The 13,259-nt window shown below is 41.5% G+C and overlaps 1 protein-coding gene across 5 annotated transcripts in view; it reads right to left on the bottom strand.

Annotated features, from left to right (window-relative positions):
• The window catches only part of nr3c2 (nuclear receptor subfamily 3, group C, member 2), a 93,643-nt gene extending 81,048 nt beyond the window's left edge, over nucleotides 1-12,595 (bottom strand). For 4 of the 5 annotated variants that reach the window (XR_004020681.1, XM_030742654.1, XM_030742645.1 and 1 more), the window contains exons 1-2: nucleotides 12,176-12,595; nucleotides 8,789-10,624 (exon numbers count right to left, since the gene is read on the bottom strand). Coding sequence is in view for 4 of the 5 variants with exons in the window: in XM_030742654.1 (XP_030598514.1) it covers nucleotides 8,789-10,605 (1,817 nt within the window). In the remaining variant the exon portion in view is untranslated. Of the gene's footprint in view, nucleotides 1-8,788; nucleotides 10,625-11,923; nucleotides 11,947-12,175 lie in introns of those variants that run through there. The other variant, XM_030742636.1, reaches the window with a different exon arrangement.
• Nucleotides 12,596-13,259: the final 664 nt, after the last annotated feature.

Genomic DNA, 13,259 nt, shown 5'->3' with positions numbered 1-13,259 from the left:
CCTTCCACTTCTTTTGTCTTCCACTTGTCCAGTTTCCTCATATGTTTTTAAGGACACACTGCACACCATGCTGAAATATGCCAGCTAATAGCTTTTTGGGAATCACCTTGTTGGTGCAAAAATACTATTTTATGACTGCCAAACAGTTTTTTCGTAGATTCAACAGAAAGAAATGGGAGCAAATTATGTGTTTTTGGAGCAGGCTGCCCGTAACACGTAAGTGCCTATTAAAACTGGTTTGTTGCCAAGTTGTCTGTTATGTGAAGGCAAAACACTGGTTGAGATACATGCCTTTTTTATGTTTGAATGATTCATAGGTCAGTGTGTAGTGGATTAACAAACAAAAAAAAAGTTCATCTGAAAATGGTCGGCTACAAGGACTGGACTGAAAATGAGTGAAAAAGCAGCCAATGTCCAAAAATAAACTTTGAAAGACCTCCAGAAAGCTTGAAGAAATATTGCTCAAGACCACTTTAAAAAAAAAATTACAACGGTCTGGCTCACTGGAAGCAATGAGGATTACTGAAAAGACCCCATGTTCGTTGCTGTTTTTGAGTCGGATTTTTCAAATTTGTATTTGTGAATGTAAAATTATCAACAAAGTTACGGTTCTAAGACACAGTCACACTTTTCTGAATCATGAGTTCTGCTGACGTAAAAGCAGATGCGCTTCGTATGAGTGTCTATGTTTGTGTGTGTGTGTGTGTGTTTTTTTTTTTTTTTTGTTCAGGGAAGAATGAAAGTGTTATGTAAAATGCCCAGGAGCCCCCCCGGCCACCAACTCCACAACACACTTTAGTTTATTTGAGCCAACTATGCATGACCTACTTTGGGAACCTTTCAAGCTGAACAATTAACATTTTTTGGAAGTGTCTTCCTTCATGGCATCCCTTCCATGGAGAAACTGACAAGACAAACACCGGGCTTAAACGTAAGCACTTTGGCATGAATACTTGGGCAAGCTCTAATTAAACATGAATGATAAAGGCATGCCTTGTTTGCTTAGTCAAATATATCAGGATACAACAGGAAGACAATTATATGCTGAGAGAGTGAGTTGAAATGGGTTCTCTCAGCATCCTCTCCACCAAAAATGAAATATAGATCTAATTGGTTTTTATAGCACTGCATGAATAATATCCAAATAATGAATTAGACCTCAGCTTGCATTTATCTCAGCAAACAGTTCTTTTTTATTTATGACAATAGCAATAGGCTCTTATGACCAGTTAATCTCTATACTTTGTGATTTAATATGCACATATTTTCCTGTAGTTGCTGTATATTACTGATACACCAAACCGAGCCGCAAGGCTCATGACTCAGGAGATCTTCAAGACCACTTGTGAGAAATCACCGATACTTCTTGCATGCTAGGTAAACAAAGTACTTGGTGCACAAAAGACGGCCACAGCATCTCACACAGCAGCACGCTACAAAAATCGGGGGGCATTCATCAGCACACAGAAGCATGCACTATGCTTTGTTGCAGCTCTGGTATTTAGTTTCCACTTCCTTTATGCAGTTGGTTAATAACCTCAACAACAGAAGGAAATGTCAGCCGTAGGTAATAGAGAGTAGATCCCCAACTACAGGACTGGCCTAGCGGAAATCTGGCCCTCTGTCACCAGACTGTGTTTCAGGAAGAAGTTCAAGTGAGGACAAGACAAGCATTGAAATCCCAGGAGCCTTGGCCAGCATTAACCACACTTTTATTGGAGTGTCAAGTCCGGCCTAGAATGTGTGCTGTTGTTCTTGCTGTTGGCGGCCATGGCGGCAGTGTTGTGTACTTGTACGTGTGTGTGTGTGTGTGTGTGTGTGTGTGTTTGAGCCTTCATGGCTGTGTGGGAGAGGCTGAGTGGGGACTTTTAACATGATTTCTTTTCTATGCAACAAAAGCATCCGACCATTGTGCAGCACAGTATCATCTGGGTTCTTTCAAAAAGATTACATCCACTGTAGGCATTTACTCCTACGCTCTTGTAGCACAAGGTAAAAAACATATCCATTCATAAAAGCTTGGAAAGAAAGCTGGCTTTCACTTTACCCTCACGGCAATGCTTGTTAAGATAAGGTTGGATATTTTTTGATCAGCTCTATACCTGCCTTAGCTCGGTTTTTAAGATTGCTTTACAGTCAAGGCAAAAGTGCTAAACTCTTAGCTAATATAACTATTCTCTTCCTGCAGGAGTCGACAAATGGATTCAGCATTACCGTACTGGAGCGCTGGAAAAAAGAAAGCAGAGTATGCCGTGTAGTTTACAGAGCTGCTTGCAAAACCAAATCTTGTAGAAAGGAAAATAAAGCTGACAGAGGTGAGAATACACCTCTTTACATTTTAATGGTGACCATTACTTTCCCCTTAAAGCAGCATAAATACAGTTTGGGCAGCACGACAAGCTGTAAACATAACACCAACATATTATCACCTTATAAAGTTGCTGTGGTGAACCTCTTAGCAAAAATGACCAATTTAGCCAGCAGACACAGACACATCAAACAAATGAGCACTGGTTTGATATGATATATCCCAGGATTCACTCCCTTTTAGCTCTGTTTTGGTATGCACCAACACTTGAGAGAAAATATATGACTATTCAGCAGCTAAATGCACCACTGTACTCTCTAGTAGGTTACTTTTTTATGTCTGCTGACTGCCCTAAAAAAGCAGTGTGCAGTTGCCCTATCAGTTTTTTTTTTTTTTTTTGTGGAAAAGAGTTGCCTGCCGCTGCTGCTGAAAACACGGTTCACACAGCCTGAAAAAAAAAAAAAATACACAAAACACACACAGGGGACAGATAGCAGCTGGGAGCAACTGCAGCACTTCAATAGTTGGCTGCGATGGGACTAAAATGGCAAACAATGCTGCCGAGCCAAGCTGATGATAATTTAATGTCTTCAAAATCCTTAAATAACTGTGATCGTGTTCTCGAATTGCTCGGGCGACACCCAATCAATCAGGAAGAACTTGGTGAAAATTATTCAAAGCTTATAAGCTAAATGAACACTACTGGACCAAACTGAGGAGGAAAACTGCTTCCAAAGACAGACCTATCCAACAGTTAACTATTACACAGAGATCAAGGCCAACAGCATCATAAACACACAGGTTACTATCAACATACAAGATCTGTACATTCGTAATTCGTTTACCGAGAACTCCCAAGCTCTATAAAATACCTTTTCCCTGCTCTTTAAAGTTTTTTTTTACTGTGCTGAAATGCCTCACAGAGAGCTTTTACCTTCATTTTTAAGGCTACATTTTTAGGCTTTAAGAACTGTAGACAGCTGAATTCACCACTTGGACCAGCTCTTACTATTCATACCTTGAATGCTGCCTCTCGACTCTGCTTTACACAGCCTCCAATCCACCCACACCAACCAGTGTTGGGCTACCCAGAAGACAGAAAAGAACCGAAAGAACTGTAGTCTCTATGTGTTCATTAGTTTGTTTCTGCATACAGGTATTTTGTTCATTTTTTTCCAGACATTATTTAATTTGTTTTACATTGCATCTATATTTATGTCCGTTCATAATTTTAAAAAAGGTGTGGGGTTAAATATGTATATAATATTGCCATGAAAAGTATGGTTTCAGGCAGTAACATAGTGCTGATGCTTCAAATGCTTCATGTCTGTGGGCTTGACAAACACTGTGTGGATTCATATTTGTGTGGTCTATATTTAAAGGTGATTTGACTTAACAAATCTTATTACACTGAAAATCCATTTTGCATCCACAAGCCACAGTATCCCACCGCTTTATATTATTAATACTATTCACGGGCTGAAAGTCTAAACCTATTTACACTACTCTGCGCCCTTACTTTATTCTGCGCTCAATGTGAAGAGACAGCTAATTTCTGCTCGGCAGGACTAGTTCAATTGAATGCTGCACTGAAGGCAGGATGCCAAAAAAAAAGCCCCATACACAGACAGTGATTTACTCATGTGCTTTTTAGCATATTTTATTTTTTTACATGCAGTATTTCACTTCATTTAAAACACGTGTATCTTGACTGTAGGCAGCCTACCTGCCTCTTTATTAAAGGATCCTTCTGTATGTGGCTCGCACATTTTAACGACATTGGTTTTACGTAATGTAGCACCCTTTTATTTTAAATAACTAACATTCTTGGAGAGCCCCTTAATAGTGAGCTGCTATTAGTGAGTTACAGGGTGTCAGGGAAACATGAAAAAAAAATGGACATTTCACTAATCTCTTCTATATATACATACATATATTTTAACGTGACGTTCTTTGATGAGAATTGAAATTGTGCATGCTTTATTTATTTGTATATTTTTTTTGTCTAAGTGTGACAGTAAAAATCTGCATCTTCAGTCCTTGTAAAGCTAAACCCAATTTATTAATTACATAGTTATTATAGGTTATTATGTGCTAGTTACATACAGTCACTGACAAGTAAAGAGGAGTTATGTCTAACACAGAACCACCACCAAATAAATGTGATAAATCATATCTTGCTCATGAGTGCATAAAACAATACTCATACTCATGGCTGTCAGATCTGCACTTGAGATGTAGCTAACAAGAAGTTCTACACACACAAGCTAAAGCAGCCTGACATTCATTACATTTTATTACACAATGAAGGAAGAGCAACACTAATACCAGAGGAAACTGAACATGCTCCTTTAAGTTTGTCAGAAGAAGTGTTTTAAACGATATCTAGCACAGTTAAATGATCATATTCTTCACTTAATTACTACAATATAATTAAATATTCAGCTGCACACATGAGAGCACATATAATTAAAACACTTGCATGCAATATAAGACAATATCTTTGCTCCACTGTTATGTCTGCTGGGCAGGACAGATGAGAGCCAAAGCCATTCTCCAACACCTTCACCTGTAACGTCCTTTGCACAACCCAAAGAAACAGCTGTCCGCTTTGTAGTCGGGAACCCATAATGCACTGGGAGCCCCTGTGCATGCCTGGTGTTGGGATTTAATTGGATATTAGTATCCAGCAGTGTCTGAATTAATCAAATCATTTCCATCCATTAATTTAGTGGAGGAACATACAATTAAAGCCTTATTAGTGCGCTCTCAGGAGTATGCCTTTTCATCCCTCTACAGAACATTGAGAGTTGGCCAGAGTCCAGCGTAAAGCATTCTCCTTGCTCGAATCCGGTGCTTCTTCACGACGAGCACTCGTTTGAGCTATAGAAACTGGCTGCGAGCTTAAACCCAATGAAAATGTCTGTCAGGGCAAAGCAGTTTTTCTTGTTGCTGTGCTGAGAGCTACAAGTTTCACTGAGTGCTTATTTAAATTGAAAAATACATTGTTCGCTCCTAGTTGTCAGATTATGAAATTATAAGGTTAGTGCTGACAAGTTGTAGAGAAATTCTATGTGGTGAAAAATTACTGTGAAAACCAACACAAAAATGCCCTAAATAGGGTGAAAAGAGATTTGGAGATTTAGGCTGTGAGCAAATATAATCCAGAGCCCTAATGTAGGTCATTTTATGATCATTACCATATTTATATATTTTCAAAACTGCAGCGCACTCCTTTTAAAAAAAAATATTCCTCCACAAATCAAATAAATACAGAAATGTTACATTTTTATAATATAAATAAAAACCTCAGCATCCAAACTTCTAATAACATGCGACCGGCCACTCCTGCTTTATCTTAGCATTAGGTTTAAATTCAACATCGCATTAATGCAGCTATTCCAGGACTCCTTTTTCCCTTCTTCTTCCTCTGTTCTGAATCTAAGTTAAAACATTTTGCACAAAGTAATCCAGACTGCTCAGATGAGCAGCCATTTTTAATTAAAACCATTTACAGAGGAAACCAAAGTGAGAAAAAAGAGCCAAGGGATTTAACACTCTGTCATCCAAGGCTTCAGCGGATCAAAGAGTTTTAGTTGTGCTTTTTAATGGTTACGTAACATTTTTGCCTATGAAATATTGGGCCTGGGCACCATGCAGTGAGTCCAAAAGCTGGACAGTACCACAGATTTTCCTGCAGTGCACTTTCAAATTTCAGGCAGGATACACTAAGCCTGTGTTTATGCCTAAGTATAGCTGTCAATCAATGCAGCACTAGTATTTCAACAGGAAACTAAAAGTAGGAAAAAAAATCAGTCTTGCATTCTGCCTAATACATTTACATATGTATATACAGCATGTATATGTATGTATGTGTGTGTGTGTGGATGTATTGCCTGTACACATGTATATTTGCATCTGTCTGCTTTCCTGTCTGCCTGACTGCCTGCCATGTGGCCCACCTCTTACTGTCATCCTGTCTGACATTAGGGCTAAGCTGGATCTCATTAGGACCAAGGTGGCAGTGATCCCGTCAACATCGCTTTGGCTCCTGCCATATGGGTCGCCTCCAAGGTAACGGCCTGTATCAGTCTCCTCAGAGCTGCAAGCCTTGTTATAGCACATGCACAAACAAACAGACGCAGTATCTGCTTTCTAGACAAGTGTGTACTGTACGGATGAAGTTGAAAAGCACGTCAAACAGAGGAGACAAGTCGTTTTGATAAGATAATCAGGTCAAATGCTTTAGATGGAGAATAAATAAATGCAGACACAGACACACACAGGAGCAGGCACTGAAAACAGAGGCCTTACTATATATGTTTAACATATACAAGAACAAAAATTACACAAAGACAATAGAGCGAATGTAGGTTTTTGTTTCTAAGGTGTGAATTGGGTTTTAAGGAATGATGGTTATCATAAATACATAAACTTTTAATAATACAGGGGTGTCAAACCTATTTTAGTCCATAGAACACAACACACACACACACACACCTGCAAATTATTCTTTTTCTTTTAGTGTGCGTTGTCAAAATGTTTATGTTTAACGAAGCATCCGTTTACAAAACAGAAGATGAGCAGAATTCTGAGAAATTTAAGAGCAGTTTCAAGAGTATTTCTGAGTTTTTCACATCATTAGTCTACAGTCATTACAAAGAAATACTACCGTATTAAATCAAAGAAGTGCGTCGGCACGGCTCTTTGGCTTAACCACCTCACTTTGAAGGCGTATGACAGGCCGTGGTTAACGTCTTTGTCAGCAAGAAGGCTGTAAAACAGATGATGATTCAGATCTTTGTCTCGGATGAAATTAACAGTCCAGACGATCACTCTCATGACATGAACCAGTCTTAACGACCTGCAAACACGATGCTTCCTGGTGCAAAGTACAGTGAAAAGCACTGCTCTCCTTCTCCACAGTTTTCACTTCCAGTGGGTTAGATCGGACCCCTTGGCGAGCCAGCTCTGGCCCGCACACCATATGTTTGACACCTCTGTCTTAAGGTAAATTTTGAATGCAACAATTAACTTATAAATGTAGCAGCAATCTTATACATTATATTTATAAGCTGATAGTAATGACCTAAGTGAATATCCGGGGATCAAACACTTTATTATCCTGGCTTTTTCCCTACAATCTGAACGACAGGAACTGAGCGGAAGAAAATGAAAATAGAAAATGGCAGAGCGATCAGCAAGATCTGCAAAGTTGTTTGTTTTATTTGTTTTTTTTTTCCCCCTAAATTCAATCAAGAAAACTTTTGATCTAATATGTGTCTATTACAAGATTCTGTCCAACATCACAACACAAACTCAGCTTAGGCTTGGCATGGTCAGTCAAACACAGCAGAGCAATGCACATCAAAAATCCCAGCAGAGGCTCAGATACAGTGCTGCGCTTATCTTACAGCAAGCGTCTGACTTTTATCAAAAGCAATCCAAGTAAGCAGGAAGTCATTTATGGTTTTGTTTAGTGCGTCTTTGCTTGAGCTCATAAAAACTGTGAATTTATGACATCCCCGAGCATAAATAGATTATAGCAAAGTGTATTTTATAAAGCACTAGGAGGCACTCACTATTATTTAAAAACATTTATAATACGTGCAAATTCTCCATATACCGCAGACCATTCTGATTTACTGTAAATAAACAGCAGCATCAGTCACTGTTAGGTGAATATATTAATGTATTTTCAGCAACATTACCATGTGTTTTATGGCTACGGCTCTGACATTCACTATTATTAATCATGCTGATAATTCACCTCCTTCACATGCAACCAGGACAGTAGAATACATTGGAACCACAACAACTGTGTCAAAGTTCCACTATGTCAGATTGGCGGCCGTTATAGATTTTTTCCCCCTTCGGCCTGTTTGTTTTGTTCCAGACCCCCCTCCACAAAAATCAACTGTTTATTTCATCAGTTTGGCAACCAAAGCCTGTGATCAATCATTCATAATTTATAATGCTCCCAGTGGCCTGGGGCCCATAAAAGCAGATATTTGCATTACACAAGGTCTTAGCTAGACCTTCTGATAACAGACCAATAAATTTTGTTGCTGCACATGCACACAGGCCCCTGATAAGAAGCAAACTTTGCCTCTGTTTTACAGTAGAACACAGGGCAGTAATAACAGAGATGACGATGTTGTGATCACATGCTACTAAAACAATGACCTGGGCCCCGTCCTTTAATTCCGGTTCCCGCTGCCTTTCCCAAGCCCCGCTGTTGTTGTTATTATTTTGCACTTCTCAAAGCAAACGCCCTAAATCCCCTGTGCAATATGAGTCCCACTGCAAACAAAAAAAAAAAAATTGGCTCTCCATCTACAGGACCCTCCAGAGAGACATACTATTGTACAGGTCGACTAAAGAGAGGGGGAAAAAAAAACAAACTTGATAACTTGATTTGATATTTACACTGAACAGGGACACACAGAGACTGCCTAAAGACACCTTCTTCTTCCTTACCTTGACATGCTGTCTGAGATGCAGTTCTGACTCGGATATCCTTCACCTCTGGCTGACAGAGACCCCTGTGACATGCCCGGGTGAGATTTCCACGACTCCATTAACGCCGTTACAGGTGAAATTAGATTCAACAAAGGGTTGGTCTGGTCCCTCACGTCGTGCCGCGTGAAAGACATTGTTCCTTGGGCTCCAATCTGGTAATGGAATGAGTGCCCACCGGAATTAACTCCAACAATGGCGGATGTGGACATGCTGTTATTCTCTTGGTAATAGCTGCCATCAGTGGATTCCTGCTTAACCCCTTTAGACAGGATATTGTTGGAGAACACATCAGCCTCATAGTTCCCATTCACAGAGGAGACAGGGGGTCCTAAAATACCAGAAAGACTATATTCATCAATGTTATTCCTCAGGGACAGATAAGTGGTCTCAGATGCAGGGAAGAGACCGAGCGATGGTGACTGCTCACCGTAGGGCTGTTGATTCATACATCCCTCGCTTTTGTTTGGCTCACTCTTAATCTGTGTGATAAAGGGTGTGCTGCTCGGATTACATTTGGAGCTGCCTAAACACATGCTCCTGAAGTCAGTTCCAGGCTCGTTCTTAATGTACTTAACCATCCCCATCTGATCTAAGCCGACGTTGAACACCTCTCCGTCTACCATCTCTACTTTAGGGAACTCGAAATTCTTGAAGTCCGTTTCTCTGGTCAGCCCCGCTGCTTCTGGGCTGTTGGTGTCATTCTGCACCAAACCCAGTCCACCAGCAGGACTGGACACAGGAAACCCACCAGAGGAGGGGTTCTGTGGGCTGCTGACAGTCATGGTGCCCGCTGTGGCTGGACTGGAGATGGAGGGCATTACTGTGTTGCAGTTGTTGTTGATGGTGGTGGTGCCAGAGCAGCTGCCAGCTGTTGGGCTTGAGACAGAGGACCTAATGTTACATGTAGTACTGCAGGATGGAGGGGATCTCACACTACTCATACTCTGAGGACTGGACATGGGAGACCTCATGACATTAAGCGGGCTGGTGAGTGGCGGTGAGCCCACTGTGCTGGACTCTACAGGGCTACATGTGACTGAATTCCTGCGCTTGATGTTGGCTAGAGTTGCAGCACACGAAGTCTGGCTGACAGGACTACTGACAGACGAGCACAGAGGTGCAAAGCACGTAGGAGGACTGGTGGTAGACGACACCATATTGTTGCTGCCTCCAGGGCTGGAAATGGCGCTGGAGGTTTGGGGACTGCAGGACAGAGAAGAGGCCAGCATAGATGCTGAGCTAACTGGGGTCCCCGTGGTGCATTCTCTGGGAGTGGTGCTAGGCTGCTGGAAACCAAATGGCTTCAATTTGGGACTCTTTGTGGGACCACACTGGTTCTCCTCTAAAGGCCGCCCGCATGCTGGATACAGCTTTCCTGGGCTGGTATTGGCTCCTTGCTGGTTAAAAGCAAAATCTGCTTCCCTGGCAGCATTCATATACAGGCCCATAGACTCAGCCACAGTCTTGGAAAGCTCCTTGGAGTCCATTTCCTGCTTATGACCATGGAGTGAGTTGTTGAAGTGTGGGAGAACAAATGGTTGGTTCTGGCTGAGCTGAAGCATTGGCTGCTCCTGCTTTTTTGTATTGTTGTCTTTGCAGTCGGCGGCCGGGCTTCCAGCAGGGCAGTTGACATTAACTATGTCCATCAGGATATCACTGCCAGTCAGACTTGAATCCTCTGTACTGCAGCAGTACTCCATAGTGCCAGGGACCTGAGGCCATCTGTTCTCTGTGTCATTTCCATCAAAGAAACTTTGGTATCTTTTGGTCTCCATTGCTGGCTCATTGATTTACCTAGTAAACATTGCAAAAAAAAAAGAAAAGAAAAGGAAAAAGTTGAGTCCAGCTGCACTCAATTGGCAAGCTTTTTAAGCATATTTACTTTTCAAGAGAGAGAGAGAGAGAGAGAGACCACATAAGACTAAATTATATATTCAGGATTATGCAAATGAAATTTCCATTAATATCTAAAGAGTCTCCTGCTTACAGATAGATGCCAAAGCAGAAAGTTCCACTTCAGTGAACCCTAACAAGGCAAAAGAACTGAAAAATGTGAGTGAAGCTGCTGTTTGTTTTATTTACACATCCTTTTTTTTAACATTACATTTTAACATGTTAAAGCTAATAAAATCCAAAATAAATCTGTACAGTATTTCCTGTCACACAAGATTAAAAAAAAAAAAAACCTTATCGCTGCAACTACAGGGGATGTAGCGATAACTTGAAGAAAACTAGACCGCAAGGGTTAATTTATCTTTACGTGACGTCGCCTAGGTTTTTTTTTTTTTTCTTTCTTTTTTTTTTTCTGAAATTCCCACCTCTACTGCGCCTCTATTGGCCAGCTCGGCCAGAAATCCAGCAGCTTCATCAGGCCATTCATGGATTGGCCCGAAAGCTGTCACTCAATAGTTATTGCTCTTGCAGCCACAACATTGCTGCGACACAACTTGAAATGTTGTTTTAGGCGGCCGGAGCGGCTCCGCTATGTGCAAAAGCAACTTAAAATACTGGCAACAGTCAAATGACACGAAACAACAGATTGCACCGATTTAACGTATCGATCTGGACGATATGGCCGTCATTTATATTTTTCCGTGCTACAGTGCAGTCCGCGGAGGGCTCGCAGCTCGAGAGCGGCCGAGATATCGGCGTTAAAGTTAGTCCGGCTGCCCGCAAAAAAATAGGCTGTCCCGTGCACATGTGCACAGACTGAATATAAAAAGAAAAAACCGAACACATGTCAGACTCATATTTCCCACTTTCTGTCCTGCCGCGATAGCTGTGCCTTTGCAGGACATGCACAAGTCTGCCTTTTGCGTGTGCGCAGAATTTTTTTTTTTAAAAAGTAGATGCAAAAAATAAACGAATATCCCGTCTGTTTGCTTTATTGTTTCCGTTCCCCCCACCTCCCCCCATTTTTATTTATTTATTTTTGTTTTGAAACTCGCATGCACAGCTTTTGAATGACGGAAAGGACGTGCACTACGATCAAAGTATAAATTACTTAAGTCTCATTTTAGACAGAATCTGACAGCACTACATATTCCTCACTGTCCGCAGACAGGTGAGTGCACGCATGTAAAATCTACTCACAGTGTCCTAAATCATTGCGGCTATTTCCTAAAGTACATAAACTTCTTGGCGACTTTTATTCTGGAGCAGACACAGGGTTAACGGTCCCGGTTAAACTTATTAGATTTCTCTTCCACGGCACAAGAGCAGCGTCTGCAAGCATCCAGCTATCCGACTGAACTATGAGGGGCTTGCCTTTTCATCATCACCTCAGAGAGACTTCAATTAAAAAAAAAATTGCACAGTCAAACACAGGGCTCTGTCCTTCCTTACCTTAATTACGACATTCAGAGTTGTCAGGTGGCTGTGTTGCTGGGCAGCGATAATCCAGAGGACAAAAAAAGAAACGCAAAAGCAAAGTCAATAAATATCAGCCAGCGTGCTCTCCCTACTCTTTCCAATACATTGTTGCCAGTTTGACAGCTAGACACACTGGAGAAGTCTACTGCGTATTATCACTAGTAATCCTCAACAGCGAGCCGCTGCTCCTGACAGGACGAACGACAGCGATGGGTCGGACGGCAGCGACGGATAATCTCACATTATGGCCGTAATTTTTGCAGATTACCGATTCTGGGCCGTGGGTCTAAAAAAAAAAAAAAGAAAAGAAAAAAAAAGAAGAAGAGTAATAAAAACAAACGAAGGAGTCGAGTCGGACTTGCGCTGAGAGCGACGTCATTCTGTGCACATGGACCCTCCTACTGCAACGAGTGCAACACAAACTCCGACCGGGGGGGGACTATGAGGAGGAGGGGGGAGGAGGAGGAGGAGGAGGGAGGGGCTCAGAGCGCAGGTAGACGGAGCCGTCTGGAAATAGGGCACCGAGCTCAGTGCGGCGTTGTTTGGGACTCTCATGTGATGGCGACGGTAAAGCCTTTCGTGATTTTCATAACATTAACCGCTGAAGTCTGCAAGTTTGTTACGGTTTTTTTTTTCTTCATTGCACTTTGTGAAGATTTTCAATATTAGTCATTTCTGCCAACTGGCACTGACACGGACACGCACAGCAATTTAGAACAAGAAGAGGTATTTCAGGTGCTTTCCCAGCTGCCGTGTACAGCGAACGTGAAGCTTAAGAGACCCTTACAAGTACTGAGAGAAGAGTGAAATCAAGTCAGTAAGAACATAACTGCTGCCTCCACTAGGTGGAGCTGCTGTTCAGAAACAAATTACAGCGTGGTCAAGCTGTCACTTGATTCCGTCCATGTCAAACTATAACCACAAAAGAGGGGGGAAAACACCTCTAATGAATCGAAATGCAGGCTTTCTGATTTTGCTTGTTAAAGCTGTAACTTTCTTTGCCCATCAACCATCTTCGTAAAGAAGAAACTGATAAAAGTCACAAAATATGTTTCTT

The sequence above is a fragment of the Archocentrus centrarchus genome, chromosome 1 (genome assembly GCF_007364275.1).
Source record: "Archocentrus centrarchus isolate MPI-CPG fArcCen1 chromosome 1, fArcCen1, whole genome shotgun sequence".
Classification (NCBI taxonomy): Eukaryota; Metazoa; Chordata; class Actinopteri; order Cichliformes; family Cichlidae; genus Archocentrus; species Archocentrus centrarchus.
Note: the sequence above shows the minus strand (reverse complement) of the source record. Positions and strands in the feature narration are given on the sequence as shown.